The sequence below is a fragment of the Protobothrops mucrosquamatus genome, unplaced genomic scaffold (genome assembly GCF_001527695.2).
Source record: "Protobothrops mucrosquamatus isolate PMUCROS unplaced genomic scaffold, P.Mucros_1.0 scaffold378, whole genome shotgun sequence".
Taxonomy (NCBI): domain Eukaryota; kingdom Metazoa; phylum Chordata; class Lepidosauria; order Squamata; family Viperidae; genus Protobothrops; species Protobothrops mucrosquamatus.
The window spans coordinates 579,438-598,888 of record NW_015386710.1 but is presented as its reverse complement, the minus strand read 5'-3'; the positions used below and the strand labels follow the sequence as shown (position 1 = coordinate 598,888).

Here is a 19,451-nt window from a genome sequence, read left to right as displayed (position 1 = left end):
TAATACATACAGTATCTCAGTATTTTAACAATAATCATCAGCCAATTATATGTGCACTATCAGTAATCATTTTCCTGTGCCTTAATAATTACTGAAATTTAGGGCATCACTAATTGAGATTCATGATCAAATCTCTTGAGTCATAATAACAAACAAAACAAAACAACTGTAGTAGTTATTTGATTCAAGGAGAAGAAAGTATCAGGAAACTACCATATCTACATGAGAAATAATATACTTTTTGTTTCCTTCTCCCAATAGGGTTAATTCCATTTTTAAGCATCACAGCACTTTGGCAGTTTATTATAAATTATTTTATTTTAGAATTATTTTAGAAGAAATCATACCAAATCCAATCCTGATATTTCTGTCAGTTTTGCCTAAAATAAATAAAGTAGCCAGAAATAATTAGAATTTTTTTTATTTCCAATATCTTCTGAAACCAACCCAAATTCTTAGTAACTAGAATACACATACATTTGTGAAAATATGGCTATTACATGGAATGCTGCTGTGGTTATTCTGATTTTATTTGCATTATTGATGCATACATGAATATAACTCTTCAGATGTTTCTCTGAATGCATGGAAATGATAGAGAGAAAAAGTTGGACAAAGGATGCTGCCTCCATTTTCTAATTAGCTTGAAGCTTTCTGTACATTTGAAGAGGTTGTTTAAGCATATACAATGCTGACAATTTGCATACACATAAATGCAAAATATAATGAATAATCTCCCTAAAGAGAACTGACAGTCCTTTAACATTGGATTGCAGTCTTATGTGTTTGGATAGCCTCATGTTTTACTTCATTCCTTTAGAGGTATTATGCAAATGCCTCATGTTTACGGGGCATATCTGTCATTTTAAGAGCAAATCAAAGAAAATGGCTACTAGGGAGAGGAGCTTTGCCCATACAAAAGATATGGACATGTGTATTTAGGCTCAAAATATCAGCTTACTGGAAAGCAAATTAATGAGGTTGTGCCATATCAGTGTTTAACCCCAAATATTCACTGTTAATTCAGAGATTACTTTGGATAAGTGGACATCATTATAAAAACACTGGACTACCACAATCCACCATGATTTTCTTCCATTTACTCCTATGGAGTGCATATGGGCTCAGGGGACTATTTAGAAATAAGAATGAAGCTTTATTTGTTGCTTTGCTTTGAAACATGCAAGATGTAGTTCAAGCTTCCTTTAAAAATATATTCAAAATCCAAAAATATATCCCTCAATCCCAAAACAAAATCCTTTTAAAATGTGAGAAACAATGGGGAAAGGACCTGGCAGAGAGACAAAAGATTGTCTGTACAAACTTTGTACAAACTAGATATCTATGGATATCTCATTGATCTACTCGGTTACAGTACATATAGTTGCTTGGCTTTGCGTCAAACATATATAAGTTCAGGAATTTATTTTTTCATGTATTATAGATAGATATAATTCCTCATGCTATTTATGGAACCTTACATTGGAAGCAAAACTTGAATCTAAAGTGGTAGGGGAACATTCATATTTTGTTCTTTGAGAAGCAACATGCAGTTTGCTAAATGTTCCTTGGATCCAAATACACAGTGACCTTTTCATCCTTTTTCTCTTTTTGATTTGTTCTGGGGAAATTGCAAGCACCTGCTATTTGGTTTCCAAAATTGACCTTTTGATACTGTTTGGATGGGATTGTAGTATATAAAAATGGGCAAAGAACAAGCAAGCACTTTATTGTAAAGTGCATTTTAGCTACTGCCTTTGAATTACATTTTCTTATTTTTTTTGTATCATTTTGTATACAATTAGAATGAAAGTTTGCAATAGTGGCGAATATCTGTAGCTCGGGTGTAGGATGAGAGTGAAGGTTCATTCTCCGAGCTTGTGGGTTGTTTTCTGAATGTTTCGTTACCAGGCTAGGTAACATCTTCAGCGGAGTTTAGGAGATGAATGAAAGTATATGAAGTTCTTTGTATCTTCTGTGGTTAAACTGTAATAAACTACCTACTTCACCTGCTGCCTTGCCCAAGAATCATAGAAGAGTTGTTTGGTAGGGCTTATTTATCTTATAATATAATCCTAAAGTAGAGTTCAGAAACTATTGAACTAAAGCTTTGGCTTTAATGTAAATTTATCACATCAGCTAAACACAGAAAATCTGTAATTTGTTCCAAATTATTGTTTATGAAACCAGCTTATTTTAACAAATCATATTGAACATTAATTATATTATGCTAAGCAGCAGTTCCCTCTGATGTGAAAGTAAAATCTGCTGTAACCATTTGGGGTTACACTGGAAAAGAGAACACAACAGAATATGCAAGAGCAGTAATCATGAATACTTATGTCCTTAGTTTATTGTTACAGTACCTATAATGCTGCCACATTTTTAGTGCAAAAGTCAAACTATACTGCCTTTGTTTTCTTAGAGTGAAATACAATTAAATTAAAATTAAAACCTCTAATTGGTATAGAATAATGAATGATCATGCATCACTTTAACCTTTTAAACTAAGAAACATAACTTAAAAGCTTAAAAATGAATGCATCCTTGCTAGATATGTCTTATTTAGCCATATTACCCAACAAACAAAACACTTATTATTATGATTAGTATGAATACCCCTTTATCAGTTGGGTTGCTTCTTAGATTGTTGAAATACATTTGGTTAAGCCATGACTTTAATTGGCAGAGTACATTTGGTTAACTCATTTTATCCTTATATTTATGAATTAATAAAATATTCAGAATTTGGGCCTTAGTGTATGAGATCTTAACGCTAAGAATAATTTCATATATTCCCTGCTTTTTCATTTTTTTAAAACCTGTTGTAATAAAATTGTTTTGTGGTATATTGTCAGTCCAAGGGAAATTCTTGTGACTTTTTGCTTCAATGTGCTTCTTCAGCTGGAAGTACAATAGGCAAGCTCAGAGTGAATAGAAGGAAAAACATTCAGTCTCCTGTTAATATAATTGCAGAGTTAAAGAAAGCAGTTGTTTCTTGCCAATATATTGATTAAGCTTGAAGATAAAAACTTTTAAAAAAAAAATGTTCCTCCACTGAAAATAGTGAACCAGTGAATAGAAAGTATGGCAAATTTAAATCCTTAAATTTATTTTTAAGATTCTCAGTGTGAACTTTAATGCAAATGGCATTTGGGTACAATTGTAATTTTAGGGTGCCAGTGGATCCTTTCCCAGTGACCATTGACTGCTGTCTATGACTTATATTAGAATATCCCAGCAACTATGCTACATCAGTACATAATACTAGCAGAGAAAGTATGAGAAAGAAAAATAGCTTGTACTCTCCATTGACCAGTGGGAAAGGCTCTGCCATCTTTTTGTTAACAATGGTACTGCTAGTTGTCCCAGAATTAGAGAACACTTTTCACATTTTTGCCACATAAGATGTGGGAGCCAGTGAAAGTTATAATTTTCCTGATACAAGACAGTATTACTGCCTTGGAATAAAATTTGCTGGAACTTTTATGTCTGGTGAAAAGGACTGAAAGGGGCGTATCTTTTTTCCATCACGTCTATTTTTTTTTTCTGGAAGAGATTCAAAATACCATATATAATTGAGGAATAACTTAACCCATATACTCTTTGAGACCCCAATGATAATAACTGGGAAGCCCAAAACTTTTATTATCATTCACTAACTAGATGTGATTATTTCTAGATCTCAATTGATGTTGAATATAGTAAGTTACCTTGTTGAAGACAATGTAATATGCCATTTAAGTCCAAGACACTACTCTTACCTATTTTTGTTGAATAGATTTTATTTCTGAAGTATTTATGTTGTTAATCTGATTGTAGAAATATAAATATGATTTTTAAATTAATTTCTAGTCATTTTTAAAATGGGAAATGGAATTCAAGAATAGTGGAATAAATGATCTAGTATTTTAAAGAAATGTTCTAAGAAAAGTCTTATGTATCATTTCTGAAATAAAGACTTTACAATAATTTTTGGACATTGTCACATCTGTAAAAATGCTTATATGCAATTATAACATTTTAAAGATGTATTATAATGGTAAAAGTGTCAATTGTCATAAGGCAGAAATAGCTTGTAGTTCCTGCAAAACAAAACAAAGATAATTAGCTATTTTCCCTGTTACACCAAGATTTATTGGGATTTACTTTATAGATTCAGTGTCTAAGTAGTTATACAAAAGTCCTTAAAGAAAAATAATAGCAATTTTTCAAGACATCATCTATATTGTTACGATAGCATTTAAGTTTATGTTCAGTTTCTGGCTATGTAAGCAGAATTGCACAGCTGTTCCACTTGCAGTTGGCTGGGTTGCCCTCCTTCACCCCATGTTTGTAAATAGGCAATTTTCTGTATTAAGAGTTCACTATAAGCCAGGACATTTTGCTATTTCAATCAGCTGCCCTACATTGTCTGAAATAGGGATACACAACCCCAGATCCATGGACCGGTACTGGGTTATGGCATGCCAGCAACCAGTCCGCACAAACAAAGAAAGCCCCATCCACAGGATGCAGGCAGCATACTCTCCAGTCCATGGAAAAATCTCTCTCCACGGAACCGGTCCCTGGTGCCAAAAAGGTTGGGGACCTCTGGTCTGAGAGATTCTGGTTTCAGTATTGCCATGGATTAAATTGTAAACGCTGCGCTTAGTTCATACTGAGTTTTCCTACAAGTGACCCCCCATGTTCTATTTGTATTTTTTTTTTAAAAAAAGATAATATTTAATTCTAGCATTATATACAAACTACAAAATCAGTTACAAGGTATAAAATATCTGTCCCCTGTTGTTTTTAGTTATCCAAAGAATGTGATTATTACAGGGGGCATTTCTCAGGGGACAGCTTGTGTGAAATATGGATGCATATCTATATATGGACATATTTCACTTTATTTTGGCACGTCAACCTATGGAGGGTTCCCCAAGATTCTTTGACATATGGATTGTGATGAATGTGGAACAACTTTTCAGACTGTGATTCCCCCCCCTTCTGTTTTTCTTGGGTAATAAACTACACCTTACCACATAATGGTCTTAAACTTGGTAGGATTATTATAGGTGAAGTTCAGTTGAACACTGAGAGTTAATTTTATACTGATTGTGTATCCTACTCCTTTTATTCTCCCACCAACTGTATACTTCAAAAATATCCTGATGTAGATAACAGGGAGACTGTTTGAGGCAAATGTTACATTAATAAACTTTGACCTTTTTAAAATTATTGTTACACTAAAAGCTAAAGCTTATACATTAAAGCATTAAGTATATTGGAACTGTATTTTAGAAATACCATACCCATGAATGATTACTTCTAGTAACCTTTTTCTTCATGGCCGTAACCTTTTTCTTCATGGCCAAATGTATTGTAAAACATTGTCAGTTTTTCTCTATTCTTATTCTAGCCCTTTATCCCGAACAAAGTCCTGAATACAGAATGAATGAGCCAAAAGATTTTTCCTACATTCCTATGATAGAAGTTTTATTGGTAACTAACTCATTCTCATTTAGTTACTATTTTTAAAAGCTACTATAAATGGAGCATATCATAAAGATGTACACTGCTACATCTTTATATTCATGTTTTTAAACTATAACCTTACAAACGAGAAGGTTGATTTCATACATTTAAATGAATAGACCACAGTATTTTTTCCTACTTGAAGAGTTAATGATATTGAATACATTTGTGACCTCTGCAGAATCAATCTTTTTATCTATTTGTTTTAGATATTTATTAAAATGAATTATCCAAAATGTCTAATCTAGGATAATCATAGATATCATCATCCACAAGAAGTCCTAGTTTCCAGATGGATAATTGTGTTTGTTCACTACAATGACAACATGTGAATATAAACAATAATTTTGCAACTACCTTACTTTGGTTATAATGAATGCTTGTTATAATCTAAAAAGTCCTATGCCAAAATATCGTAAAAATCTGTTGTTTATATTTCCTATAAGTTCAGACTGAAATCTTTTGTTAACTAGTGTATTATGAAATATTCAAAATCCCCAGTCAAAAATCCTTCTTAATAATACATTGGTTTGGCAACTTTTTATAGACTTAAATAATCCTAAACAATTTAGTTTCCATCTTGTAGTACAATTAAAATTTTAACAGAACCTTCTTTGGGATACTTCATAGAAGTGTTCTAGAGATGATTTTGGCTGTTGTGATGTGGAATAAAAACAGGAGATAGATGTCTGGTATGGGTGAGTCAAGTACGATTAGCTAACATGCATACAACAGTTTATGCCCAGTCTTTGAAAGGTTCAAATTAGCATGTAAATACTTTCAATCCTGATTACCAGTTTCATGCAAGATTTTAAGGATGATTTTTTTTTCATTGCATTGATAGTCCTCTCTTAATGACAGTAATTAAAATTTTCTTCATGATGCAGTCATAAAGCATGACATCACCCCACTGCTTAGTGACATCAGTTACATCAGTCCCTAATTACCATTATTAAATGAATCACCATAGGTTGTTAAGTGAGAACCTCATGTGATTTTGATTTAAAACTTCCTACCAGCTTCCTCATTGATTTTGCTTGTGGCAAGATAGTAGGGAAATTTACAAATCCTGATAACGTGACCATGGCAAGCTACAATGACCACAGCACACATACTCTCTGTCTCTGTCTCTTGCTCGCTCACTCGCTCGTTCGCTAGCTCATGTTTCTATGAAAAGGAAAGGAATTATCACCATATGGAACAGAAGTGTTGATTGTTACAATATGTCCCTTATTAAAAATGATCCAAAAAGTGGGCTGTAAATCAACATGGATCACAAAGGACTTGAATATTCCCAGCTACACTATTAAACAAGCTGAAATCTATAACCATATTACAGAAAAGTTCTCTTTCTAATTGTTATTCTGCTTACCCTTACATGATTGGTTCATGCCCGAGCCAAATTTCATACCTTCCTATAGCACTAATTGATTGAAAATCCTATATCTTCTTTTATGTAGACTATAACTTAATGGGAGGCTTTCAAAATAAAAATCAATAAATGTTTATGTGATGACTATACAAATCCTCAGAAACTAAGGACAAAACCAATGATGGGCCACATACAAAAAAGAAGAAATGTGATCTTTCTCAAATCAAACAAGTTAATTTTGCCATCTCTGCTAGTTCTTGATTTTATGGTTATGGACAGTGAAGGTACCTGAATAGATAACAGTTTGCCACCAACAATTTAGAACAATTTAGAAACTCTATGACTTAATTTAGAAAAGGGCTAGCACCAAGAATAGTAAGCATTGGATTCTAAGAGAAAGCCCTCTGTTCTTGTACCTTTTAGTATTGACATTCTAGACTGCATTTTAAAGCTCAAAATATTCAGGCTTGTTTTGTTAGCTTTTGCTCTTTCTCTTGTCTTTTGCTGTCCTTTTGTCTGTAATTTCAAATCTGAATTGTGGGTCTTCTTTTTAAAAAAAATATAATTTGTACTGAAATTTTAAAAAGATAAAAATAATACAAATATTATAAAAAAGAATATAAGGCAAATAGTGAGTAAGTAAGAATTAAAATAGGGAAAAGAGGGAGTGGAGGGGAGACAGGAGAGGAGAGGAGTGTGATGAATCCCCCGGACGCTTCCCCCAGATACCTCTACAGATGCCATCTGTTTTCTGGTCATTGTGATTCTTACCTTGCTTTGGATTAATACCACGCCTGGACTTGGACTATGCCTTGTGAACTCTGGACTTTTCTTGCTTCGTGAACCCTCCTGTATGGTGGATTTCATTTTGCCTGGTGGTTTATTTTGATCGGGAAACTTTCAAGTGCCTTGTGGATTCATTGGCCATTGCTCTGTGGACTAGCATTGGTCTGTTTGTGGCTGGACTTAATTGGGACAGTTCTGGATTTTGGGTGAAGGGAGTTGCTGGGGAATATTAATAAACCCACTAAACCACAATTAAGTGTGTGTGTGTGTGTGTGAGAGAGAGAGAGAGAGGGACAGGACAGGAGAGGACATTAAGAAACATCTTCCAATCTTTTTGACAGTAGTTATATTTTATATAAATATATTTATATCTATATAAATACACATCCACATACATATTGTATATATACATACATAGATATATTTTGTAAAAAACTATGGCTATATTTTACTCTCTGTTTCTGAGGTTACAGCATAATTTCCTTCTTTTGCTAATCATTTCTAATCTTCAAATCCATAAATCTCAAGTTCATTTTTCTTTCTTTCTTTTTTTTGCAAAAAGTAAATAAATGGTTTTCAGTCACAGATAAATCTAGCTGATGTTTCTCAAATCAAACAAGTTAATTTTGCCATCCCTGCTAGTTCTGTCATCTTCACCAACCATTCTTCTGTGTGGGTATTTCCAAATTTTTCCATTCTTATGTATATAACAGTCTATAATAGAATTCAGAAATGTCTAGCTTTTTTACAAGTCCACCATGATAACATAACCTTCACGTTGTTCACGTTTCCAACATAAATTTGAGGTATCTTTATACATTATAGATATTGTTTTTGGAATCACATGTCAATGGTACATCATTTTATAAAAATTGTTTTTGAAATTAACAATATACATTTCAGTCCTTTTAGTCACATATTTTAGTCACATATTTTCCATTGTTCCATCACTATGTTGTGTCCAAAGTTCTTAGCCCATTTTATTGCACAAGTCGTTCCCTTGTTATTTTTTGTGTCAAATTTCATAGAAGTTTATTCATTTTGGCAATTACATGTTCATCATTTGTATATAGTTCAACTTCAACATCTTCTACTTTAAATCTTTCTTTAATTGTACCTATAAAAACTATTGAAAACTAAATCTCAGTGCAGTTAATTGGATTTTTGATTTCATCGTATATTCTTCATGTTCTTGTTATAACAATGCTCTTTACCTATTGTTTCTTTCCTGTAAAATGCTACTTGTACTAAGACCCATAAAAGCATTTTTGGACAAAGTCTGCATTATATCTGTTCCATATATTCAATATGGAACTTCTAATATAATGATTCTTAAAATCTACATTAATTTTATTACCCCATAGAAAATGATATTATCTGAACATCTCTAATCATGCCCTTCTAACTGTAAATTTTTCTATTTTTCAGCAAAAGCCACTCTTTTTTTTCTAGACTGAGCAGCAAGCTGCAAAATACAATTTCAAATCAGGCAGACCCAATCCTCCTCATTGCTTATGGGTCATTCTGGTCCCGAGCAAAACAATTCACAATGCTTTCTGATTTCATAATAATACTATATTGACGTATTCTATTTATTTATGCAAGAACTTATTCAGGCAGAGAGTAACGGACATTTCTTTTAAAGAAAAGTGATTTGACAATAGAAGACAACAAACCTGATATGAATGGCAATACATGGTGTAAATTAACTTTGTGTCTGTATTTGATTGAGGTATTAGCATATTAGCTTCTGACTTACTATTTAATCTTGCCAAAATTTTGATAAGGAAGATTAGATTCTTCTTTCTCCTTTCTTTTTTCTTTCTCTTGCTATAATGGATTGGCTAGATGCCCCAGGAATTTATTTAAATAAATAAAACATCCCTGTTTCTTTGTTGTGAAACTAGAGAACCTCCAAATGATTGCCAGCTATACCTCATTGGCCATAGTCCTCAACTTACAACCATTCATTTAGTGTCTGTTCAAAGTTACAATGGCACTGAAAAAGCGACTTATGTCTGTTTTCACACCACCATTGCAACAGCCCCACAGTCATGTGATCAAAATTCGGATGCTTGGCAACTGACTCATATTTATGATGGTTGCAGTGTCCCAGGATCTTGATAGTCTTGAAGATCGAGCGCTATCTAACAAAATGAAATTCAATGATGAAAAAAATACATTTAGGCAAGAAAAACCAAATGCACGGGTATAGTATAGGGCAGTGATGGCGAAACTTTTAGAGACCGAGTGCCCAAACTGCAACCCAAAACCCACTTATGCATCATCAGGTGCCGGGTGGGTGTGGCCCATTGGCTGGGTGTGGCCAATTGGGGGACGTGGCCCATTGGGTGGGCGTGGCTGCTGTGGTAACGGCAGACTGGGTGGGACTAAAAAGTTCAATCAATTCCAACTTTGCAAGGTCTTTTTTCCACGAGAAGTTGAAATTGACTGATTGAACCCTTTTTTTTTTTTTTTTGCACACGGCAGCGGAGGCCTAAAGCTAAAAGGTTTTATAAAACCCAGCTGAAGGCCTAGGACTGGGGCAACGGCATGCGTGTTTACAGAGAGGGCTCTGAGTGCCGCCTCGGGCACCTGTGCCATAGGTTCGCCACCATTGGTATAGGGTACCTTGATCAATAGTAGTAACTGTGAGAGGGATCTCGGAGTCCTAGTAGACAATCTCTTAAATATGAGCCAGCAGTGTGCTGCAGCTGCCAAAAAAAGCAAACACAATGCTAGGCTGCATTAACAGAGGGATAGAATCAAGATCACGTGAAGTGTTAATACCACTTTACAATGCCACACTTGGAATATTGCATCCAATTTTGATCATCACGATATAAAAAAGATGTTGAAACTTTAGAAAGAGTACAGAGAAGAGCAACAAAGATGATTAGGGGACTGGAGGCTAAAACATATAAGGAACAGTTGCTGGAATTGGAAGAGAAGGACGAGGGAAGACATGATAGCAGTGTTCCAATATCTCAGGGATTGGCACAAAGAAGAGGGAGTCAAGCTATTCTCCAAAGCACCTGAAGGCAGGACAAGAAGCAATGGATGTAAACTAACCAAAGAGAGAAGCAACCTAGAATTAAGGAGAAATTTCCTGACGGTTAGAACAATTAATCAGTGGAACAACCTGCCTCCAGAAGCTGTGAATGCTCCAACACTGGACGTTTTTAAGAAGAGACTGGAGAGCCATTTGTCTGAAATAGTAGGTGGTTTCCTGCCTGAGCAGGGGGTTGGACTAGATGACCTCCAAGGTCCCTTCCAACTTTATTATTATTATTATTATTATTATTATTATTATTATTATTATTATTATTATTATTATTATTATTATTATTATTATTATTATTATTATGGATCATCGCACAGTCAGTCAGATGTTCAGACTGGATTTGGCATTTTTGTCTACCTATCGAGTCCTTACCAAGGACCTGGGATAGGCAGATGTGGATATTTGATGGTATTACAGATATCGTCGCAGGATGGAAGCAGTTCCTAGTAACGCCGCCTTTTTGCAATTGACTCATGGCGAATTTGTCAATGCCAATGGTGTTCAACTGGTGCTCCAGTTGTTTTGGGATTGCACCCAAGGCGCCTATTACTATTGGTACTACCTTTGCTTGCTTTTGCCACAGTCTTTCTATTTCTATTTGTAGGTCTTTGTATTTTGTTATCTTCTCCAGTTCTTTCTCGTCTATTCTGCTGTCTCCAGGCACTGCCACGTCCACTATCTAGACTTTTTTGTCTTTCTTATCGACAATTGTTAAGTCTGGGGTGTTATGTTGCAGGTGCTTGTCTGTTTGAATTCTAAAGTCCCAGAGCAGTTTAATGTTATCATTTTCTATGACTTTCTCTATTTTATGATCCCACCAGTTCTTGCTTACAGGCAAATTATATTTCTTGCAGATCTTCCAATGCACCATTGTTGCTACTTTGTCATGTCACTGCTTGTAGTCAGTCTGTGCAATCTTCTTGCAGCAGCTTACCAGGTGGTCCACTGTTTCTTCAGCTTCTTTGCATAGGCGGCACTTACTGTCTGTTGCTGTCTTCTCAATTTTGACTTTATATGCATTTGTCCATAAGGCTTGGTCTTGTGTAGCCAGAATTAGTCCCTCTGTCTCTTTCTTTAATTTTCCTGCTCTTAGCCATTGCCAGGTCTTTTTATTATCTGCTTTCCCAGCTATTTTTTTTAATTTAATGGCCGTGTAGTGCTTTGTCTTCCCATGTCTCTATTCTGTTCTTCATTTGGTCTTTCTTGTAGGCCAGTTTGGTCTCTCCAGTAGTCAGTAAGCCCTCTTGATACACTAATTTCAGTGCATCTTCATCACTGTCCTTCAGATATATTATTATTATTATTATTATTATTATTATTATTATTATTATTATTATTATTATTATTATTATTATTATTATTATTATTATTATTATTACAATAGGGAAGCCAGATTCACTTAGCAACCATGTTATTAACTTAACAACTGCAGTGATTTGCTTAAGAACTGTGGCAAGAATGGTTCTAAAATGGGGCAAAACTCCATTGTGGTGATAAGTCTATACAGCACTTAACAACTATGATCATATTTCCTTAATCAATTAGGACTCTTTCCTCCCAGCCAGCAAGATAGTATGAAAACTGATAGATAACCTGTGCCCCATTCTCACATTTGACTGTTATCCCTTTGGAGTAACAAAATAAGGGAGAAGAAAGCAAACTGGTCCTTGATGGCAAACTGCAAGACCATTCTTCCCTTGGATGGAAAGGATGGAGGGGAACTAAACTCTGGAAAGAAGCAGGAAATATATTGTCCGAGCCAAGTAGTGTAAATAGCTTTCAGATGAACCCTCAAAAATAAGAACATTCAGGTTCCTGGACAGCAATTGAAGAGAAGGAGAAGACAAGGAAGAGAAAGTTCTTACAGCCATTTCTCCACTGCTTCACAGTGGACCTAAACTCTCTCAGAATCTGTCCTTTTCATAGTCACCTCCTATTCAGAATACAAGCAGAAATGCACTGGAGGGAAGGGTGATAGTGTAGTAACAGCAACATTATCCTTCTGCCTCTCACTCCTTCCTCCTTCTATTTGCCTCCACTTCAACTGTTATCATGGCCTCAGAGGACTATTTTGTCCCTTTAAATTTGAATACAAGGGTGCCGGTCAATTTATTTTCCAAAGCATCAGCGGGCAGAACAAGAAACAATGGGTGGAAACTAATGAAGGAGAGAAGCAACCTGGAATTAAAGAGAAACTTCCTAGCAGTGAGGACAATTAACCAGTGGAACAGCTTACCTTCAGACATTGTGGGTGCTTCACCACTGGAGGTTTTTAAGAAGAGACTGGATAGTCACTTGTCTAAAATGGTATAGGACAGTGGTGGCGAATCTATGGCACGGGTGCCAGAGGCGGCACTCAGAGCCCTCTCTGTGGGCATGCGGGCCGTCGCCCCAGTCCTAGGCCTTCAGCTGGGTTTTATAAAACCTTTTAGCTTTAGGCCTCCACTGCCGTGTGCAAAAAAAAAAAAAGGTTCAATCAGTCAATTTCAACTTCTCGCGGGGAAAAAAGATCTTGTAAAGTTGGAATTGATTGAACTTTTTAGTCCCACCCAGTCTGCCATTATCACCGCAGCCCACGCCCACCCAATGGGCCACACCCAGCCAATGGGCCACACCCAGCCAATGGGCCACACCCACCCAGCACCTGACGATGCATAAGTGGGTTTTGGGTTGCAGTTTGGGCACTTGGTCTCTAAAAGGTTCGCCATCTCTGGTATAGGATCTCCTGCTTGAGCAGGGTGCTGGACTAGAACAGGGCTTTTCAACCAGTGGTACGGGTACCACCTGTAGTACATTGGCACCTGGCAGGTGGTACGCGACCATCCTAGAAAATGGTAGCGGGGGAGGGGAATAAGCTGAACCGGTGGCAGCACTGCACAAGCCTGAGCAAGAGATGGCTGGAGCTGCAGGGCTGTCAGGGCTCAGCGGAAGCGCCAGGATCGGCACTTCTTCGGGGCTGTCAGGGCTCAGTGGAAGCGCCAGGATCAGCCAGGCTCCAGCTGGAGCTCGGCGCTGATCCTGGTGCTTCTGCTGAGCCCTGAAGAAGCATCAATCAGCTGGAAAGCGGCACAGATCCTGGTGCTTCTGCTGAGCCCAGAAGAAGTGCCGATCAGCTGGAATGTTGCAGCATCTCCAGGATCTTGTGATTTACATTCAGATGCTTGGCAACTGATTCATATTTAGGACGGTCACAGTGTCCCAGGGTCATGTGAAGTGACCAAAACCTGCTGCAACCACCCAGCAGATGGAGGGAATAAAAACCAAACACCACACCCCACCCCCGCTGCCAATCCTCAACAGAAATGCTCACAACAATGAAAACCTCGGACAGGAGGAAGAGCGCGGCCAGGCGGGCAGGCAGGTGTCTTGCTCGGCTGTGCCTGGGGGGGCACTTTTTTCAATGCCATTGTAACTTTAAACAGTCACTAAGCGAACTGTTGTAAGTCAAGGACTACCTGTACTTTATCACTTTTTCCCTTTTTTGGGGGGTCATCAAGTTTTTGACACCTTGCTAGGTGACTGGTGGTACTCGGATATTGCCATATCCTAAAAGTGGTACAATGGGTGAAAAGATTGAAAAGCCCTGGACTAGAAGATTTCCAAGGTCCTTTCCACCTCTATTCTGATTCTGATTCTTGTGCCAACAAGCCCTAAAGCAGCCCCCTTTCCTGCCTTCACTGTTTGCCTGTCCCTGGTATCATACAACCCTATTGTAATATCTACCTCTGGGAATGCTTTAGTATCTAGGTGTACTTTTTTAAGTGTGTACAGAATTCAGTTCAGGCAATTCATTCCAAATGCAGCCAAACCCAGTTCATATAAAGAAACAAGCAACTAAACTTAATTGGGCAACTAATTTGATTTAAATATTTAATATTGCCTTTATTAGTTTTTCAAATGCAGAGAAATAAGATTTGTATTATTTAGTGCTGCTCGTCATTTTTATTTGCTTTGTTTAATTAGTATTATTGTTATAGGTTGAAAGAAAAATATAAATTATCTCAGAAGAGTATACATTGTGGCTAACTGAATAATTTGTGAAATTGGTGGATGTAGGAGACAGTCTGGTCTAGCCAGGGGACGAGTCAAATGGGGAATTAGTCTAGAGTCCCTAAGTGGGTAGAGAGGGTGAAGTCCAACCCACCTTGAATACTGTTAAACCTTATCTAATCTCACCCAGCTGCAAACATCAGTCTGAGGAGATCCTATGTATATGCTTGAGCAATAAAACAGCTAATTGAACTCTTCATGTGTGGGTCTGGTTGTTTGCACCTGTCATAGGAGTTTCTAACAATCTGTGACTAGTGTGGGTCTTTAAGTTACACAGTTGCACTGACACTGGTGTAATAATGTTCTCTGATACTCAGACATTATTCTTCATGTTTAAGTAATCAGAGAAAGGACTATGCTTAAGCATCTGCAGACACTATTAGTAATAACTCCATCTGACTACAGTACAAATACACAGGGAATCTAAAGGCTGAAAAGTCTTGTTCCCAGGATGGATTCAGAGAGTTTGTTCCATGATATAAGATTTCAGGTCATACTCGCTTGCTATGATTTTTCATATGTGCTCTTTGCTTAGAAAAATATTTTATGCATGTGTGAGGAAGATTTGATACTTGTGAAATATGATATATGTACTTTTTCTAACTTATACAGAACTAAGCAATTGATAATGACATACACTGGTTGCCAGCTAATTGTATAAATGATAACTTGTACATAATGTATTGTTTTGCTTTAAAACCTTAACACTCAAGGTTGCCATACTGAATTCCCTTTGGCTTTTGGGTAAAAGAGTTCAAGTTCTACAGCAAAGATAGATGCTAATGAATGTGATTTTAGGAAAGCACCAAAATAATATCTGAGAAAATAAAGTTTGACACAGTAATTAGCAGAGCAAAAGAAAGTGACCACAATTTATTTTGATTAAAAGAAACTTTCAACAAATTTCCATATGTAAAAAATGTTACTTTTTCAGATTCTGACTCTTGATGTTGACCTTATCACATTATATCAGTGTTGTTAATTTGCCAAATTTTGTCACACAGTATTTCTGTCAGATTTGGGATTTCTAACTGTAGAGAAGAATCGTATTAGAACTATGATGATTTTCCATACAATCCATGCCATCTTCTTCTTTTATTATCATTACTTTTACTGCTACACAATTAAATTGTCATTTTCTCTTCTAATTCCTCTTCTACCACTAAAATATCTAATACTTCATGGACAAATAATATGGAAAGATGGAGAAGGGTTTTTTTTAGCATCTTTTTTTTCTAATAACAAGTTTCAGTGGAAAAAAATAAAATAATAACTAAACACTGTTTGAAACCATAGCTCATGGTAATTCTCATATATAAATATGAGGAGTAAATGGATGTGTGTGAGTGGGCATGGAGCATATTTTAAGGAGAAATAGAACCTTCAACATTCTATTTCTTTCCACCATCTTAAGTTTTTTTCCCAAAGTGAAAACAAATGTATTTTTGTATTTTTAAGAAAAAGAAGTAAGTTTTGAACTAGCTGTTTTCAGCCTGTGCTCCTAATAGCTTATCTCTAAGAAATGTACAGGGACCCTGTGCTTACAGCCACAATTGAGCCAAAATTTTCTGTTGTTAAATGAGAAATTTGTTAAGTGAGTTTTGCTCCATTTTAGGATCTATCTTGTGATACTTGCTAAGTGAATAACTGCAGTTGTTAAGCTGGTAATGCAGTTGTTAAGTGACTCCGGCTTTCCTATTGACCTTGCTTGTCCGAAGTTACAGAAGGTGATCAAATGACCCTGGGACATTGCAACCATCATAAATATAAGTCAGTTGTACCAAGTGTCTGAATTTTGATCATGTGACTATGGGGATGCTGCAATGACCATAAGTACGAAAAATGATTATAAGTCACTTTTCTCAGTAACATTGTAACTTCAAATGATCACTAAATGAACTGTTGTAAGTTGAGGATTTCTGTATTTGGTTCTAAAAATAGCAAAAACAACCCAGCCCAACCTGTAGTTGATTCAGTGGCATGGAATTCAAAGGAAACATATCGAATCATGGTGTTCCCCATGTAGCCTTCATAAAAACAAACTAACATTTCTGGTTTTATTATGTTTTCCCCCAGGTATAGAAAGCCATGTTATCACACAACTGAACTCCTTTGGAACATATAGTTCAGAAGCTCCATTTCCCTTTAGTGAATCAATATTAAATGAATCATTGATTGACTGTACTAAATATTCAATTTTAAATATACTTTATTAACGTAGGTTTTTTTCCCCCCTTTCCTTAGCAACTTTTGCGAGAGCGACAGCAGATGGCCAGCCGTCCTTTTGCTTCTGTGGATGTAGCACTCGAAATAGGAGCTGAGCAAACAGACTTTCTACGAGGGCCATTAGAGGTAGGCACTGTGTCGCCAACTAGGGACCATTTCAATTTGCATATTTATATTGCTAGTCTCATCTGCATCTGCTTCTGAAACCAAGAAGAGCAGGATTACCTGTAGCCAACAAGTTGAAGCTACATATGTTGTGTCATTTTCAAGGCTCATCATTTCAGTAGTGTAACATGAGCAGTAACAAAAACCACCAGAGGATCCATTAGCCTAGCCTGCAATGACAATCTGCTCACCTGGCAGCCCTTTTTTTGGCAGACAACTGTTAGTTGCATGTATTAAACAAGCCTCATGTTTGGTCTTTTGAGTATACTGTGCCCCCTGGTTAACACTCATATCCATCTTAATTTACTAGGATTGTACTTTAAAATGAGATTTGCATTGCATGTCTTTATTCTGATTTAATATATTATGTTTGGAGAGATATTACTTATGGATATATTATGTTTGTGATTAACGGATACATTCCAACATTTTTAATTGTAAAGGCAACACTCTGAAAAAGAAATTATAAAATGCTATACAATACAACATGGCAGGGGAATAATGTAAAAATGCACAAAATAGATTCTAGAATCATCACCTAAAATTAAAGAGAAGTGCAAACAAAGGTTGATAATGACTACCTGACATAACTTGGACCAGTTTTTTGTGTAGTCACATAGTTCTATATCTTTAACTATCATAGTTTATCTACTGTATGATCATTAATATATATATTCTACAAAAAATGTTCTGATATTTTTCCAAATTATAAAGTAACGTATATCTGTCATTTTTTATAAATAATTTGAGGTCTTTTTCTCATGGGAAACAAGCAAGAACATGGATGATTAGGGAAAAAAATAGAAGTATGACCTCTTGCTTAGATAGTAACTTGTACATCTAAGGACATATAATGTCTAGACGGCTATAAGTCTCATTATAGCCGTCTAGACATTATATGTCCTTAGATGTACAAGTTACTCAAACTGAGATCTTATTAATGGGAATATGATAAGTGTGAAATTTCCCAGTCTGTTTATACAGGTATTCCTCAAGAAACTACAGGCAGCTTAATGATAGTTCAAAATTATGGACATCATTCCAAAATTATACGACTCTATTCCAGAGTTATGAGAGCCGACACTGTGGTCATTCATCCTCACACAGACCACGGGAATGCTGCAGCATCCCCCTCACTGCCTCTCATCCCCCATCCTGCCCCAGTGGGACCTGCAGTGCTCAGACCTGCTCCCTATGCCTCCTGGAAGAAGCCACCATTTTCAAGGTCCCAACAATTCCTTGCAGAAATGGCAGCTGCTTTGAGAGCTTTCTGCAGGATCAGCTGGCTGCCAATCAGCTGTCCATCAGGAGGCTTCAAAGCTCTGCTGCCTCTTGTCCTTCAGATGGACAGCTAAATCTTGCAAAGAACCAGTGTCCTCCATTTTGTTGTATAACTTTTGGAGATGACTTTTTTTCTTTAGTTCAAGGGGAAAAGCCACAGAAAGATTTTATTTCCTTGTTGCTTCATTCCTTCAGCCTGAAGTCAAGATAAGATTTTTAAAAGGGATAAAAATTGGAAAGCAGGGGGAGAATTTAGTCCTAGCATCTAATCGGAGCAGAGGGGAATCAACAAATCTGTCCCTCCCAATTTTATTTTATTTTTATTGAAGAAATGTGGCATTCTAGGGAAGGGAGGAAGGGAAATAAGGAAAGGAAAGGTTTTAGGAAGCTCATCCTGAAGCTGCCTTTAATGCAAGGGCCAGCTTCCCAAAGCCAGGCAAGGGGCAGGAGAGTTTTGCAGCCTTCCAATGGCAAGCTGATCAGTGACAGGCTGATGGGTGCAGAAAGCTCTGAAAGACTGGTTCCTTTTTTGCCACAGAAAAGCAGGGCACCTTGGCAGGAGAAGGACAGGGGCAAAATTAAGAATAGCAGGCATGCCCAGAGTTTTCCTTCCTCATTCTTGCTCACTGGCAAGGCAGTCAGCTGTGTGGTGGGCCTGCGTGGGGGAGGCCTGAGCAGCTGGGCTTGTGCCTGTGCTAGGATTCCCAGGATCTCTCCCCCCCACCCCCCGAGCTCCATTTAATAACCTGTGCATTTATTTAACAAATGCACTATAAAGAGCAGGAATCATTACTTGAGGCAATTCATTTAACATTGTTCCAACTTTTGACCCTAATGGACAGGTTCCATTATGGTCATAACTCAAAGAATACTTGTAATCATAAGAATCAAAGACAATCCTGCAATTCCTGCATAGATATTCTGTACCCAAATTAACATATTATTGGCTCCTAGAAGAGATACAGATTGTAGAGATATCTAATTGGC

General features: G+C 36.6%; 1 protein-coding gene across 1 annotated transcript in view; it reads left to right on the top strand.

Annotated features, from left to right (window-relative positions):
• The window catches only part of ATRNL1 (attractin like 1), a 471,655-nt gene that overhangs the window by 287,191 nt on the left and 165,013 nt on the right, over window positions 1-19,451 (top strand). Inside the window, exon 27 of the mRNA XM_015815816.1 lies at window positions 17,037-17,144. Within this exon, the coding sequence (XP_015671302.1) occupies window positions 17,037-17,144 (108 nt within the window). The remainder of the gene's footprint in view (window positions 1-17,036; window positions 17,145-19,451) is intronic.